The sequence below is a fragment of the Trypanosoma equiperdum genome (genome assembly GCF_001457755.1).
Source record: "Trypanosoma equiperdum strain OVI genome assembly, contig: ctg_43, whole genome shotgun sequence".
Taxonomy (NCBI): Eukaryota; Euglenozoa; class Kinetoplastea; order Trypanosomatida; family Trypanosomatidae; genus Trypanosoma; species Trypanosoma equiperdum.
This window is the reverse complement of record NW_027124354.1, coordinates 31,736-33,245: the sequence shown is the minus strand read 5'-3', so window position 1 is coordinate 33,245 and position 1,510 is coordinate 31,736. Positions and strand designations below refer to the sequence as shown.

Sequence of the window (1,510 nt, the reverse complement as noted above, 5' to 3'; positions counted from 1 at the left end):
GCGTGTGGGAAATCATAAAAAAAAATCGGAATTTACGCCCACCATCACCGTTTCAAAAATGCAAATTGGATAAATTGCCTTCTTTATTTTTATATTCGCATTTATACGGACAAAACAGGTGTGAGGAGTGTTTTTTTTTTTAAAAAAACTAAAACGAAAACAAAGAAGAACCGGCAAAACAATAGCAATAACAAGAAAATAAGGAAAAGGAACTTATAAGGAGATAATGATGATGATGAAAGTTATTGTTGCACTTAAGTTATGCCGTCCATTCCGCATCCCGCCGCCGTTGTGGATCTGGTGGTAATGTGCAATTGGCCATCCAACCATATTTTGAGGGAATAAATTGAACAGGAACGGGAGTTGTGTAATTTTTAAAGCGTTCCATCATTATTGCGTATTCTTCTTCTTGAATACCATGAACTACTACAAAATTGTTATTTTTCGGTGGCTTGCACTCATTACCATTCAATATGATGAAGCGGCAGCAACTTTCATTCACAAATAATAATTCTTCTGGATTTTGATAAGAAAGTGCATGACCGACCATGGCATCTTCATATTCCATAATGGATTGCTTAAATTCAAGAAGCCGATCAAAACTGAATGGCACATGCACAAGGCGGCGTACCGGTTCATATGTTACAAATTTATTAACAACATCCCTCGACATGGTGTACAAGAGGCCACGGCCAAATATAAAAGGCCTCACTGGATTTATACGCCAATGAAATGCCCAATAAACACCACGACGCGGTAAAGTTCTCAAATCAGTAATGTACTGCGGTGAATGGAAAAACGCGTCATCATCACCTTTAGAGAAATAACTTGTTTTTGGAAGAAGGCGCGCTCCCAATTCAAACCACAAATATATTTTCCGACTCATACCAATTTCCGCATCAATTCCCCAATGCGCAACTTCTCCTAATTTCTTTTTAGTTGTGACACGACCTTCATTTATGGGGAGCGTAATGACATCCCGCCATTTATTTGCTTCATCCTTCAATTCAGGTGAATATTTGTAATCAAATTGTGGATGACGAGCCAATACATATGCTACGAGCATATCTCCTTCAAAATTATTTTCTACGGTGGCAACTCCCGGATATTTCCAACATGTGTCCCGTTGAAGTTGTCTCCGCCGCCGTCGCTCTTCATTATCTGGTGAAGGAATACCGAGTGCTACGAGATAATTATGATTCCGCCATTTCTTAATAATATGCGGTGTTACAAATTCTAACGCCATTTTGTCATCTTCGGTGTACTCAAAATCTGGTAATGGTTCATCTCGTTGAATTTTAACCACCTCCTTTTGGGAATTTTGGTGGAAACGATGTAAACTAATGAGAACATTTGTAATTGTTAACACATACACGGCAATAAAAACTATAATTACAACTTTAACTCCTCGTGATTTGATTGCCATTGGATGGGTATTACAAAAACAAATCGTTAGTGTATTATGAATGAGGGAGAGGGGGGAATCTATAAGTTTGTTTAGATTATCAAT

The 1,510-nt window shown here is 37.9% G+C and overlaps 1 protein-coding gene across 1 annotated transcript; it reads right to left on the bottom strand.

The window, feature by feature from the left end:
* Positions 1-259: 259 nt before the first annotated feature.
* On the bottom strand, positions 260-1,426 carry TEOVI_000184300 (UDP-GlcNAc:alpha3-D-mannoside beta-1,2-N-acetylglucosaminyltransferase I; the record flags this gene model as incomplete). Its single annotated transcript, XM_067225012.1, has 1 exon — positions 260-1,426. The coding sequence occupies one exon, from the start codon at positions 1,424-1,426 to the stop codon at positions 260-262; it is 1,167 nt and encodes a 388-aa protein (XP_067081113.1).
* Positions 1,427-1,510: the final 84 nt, after the last annotated feature.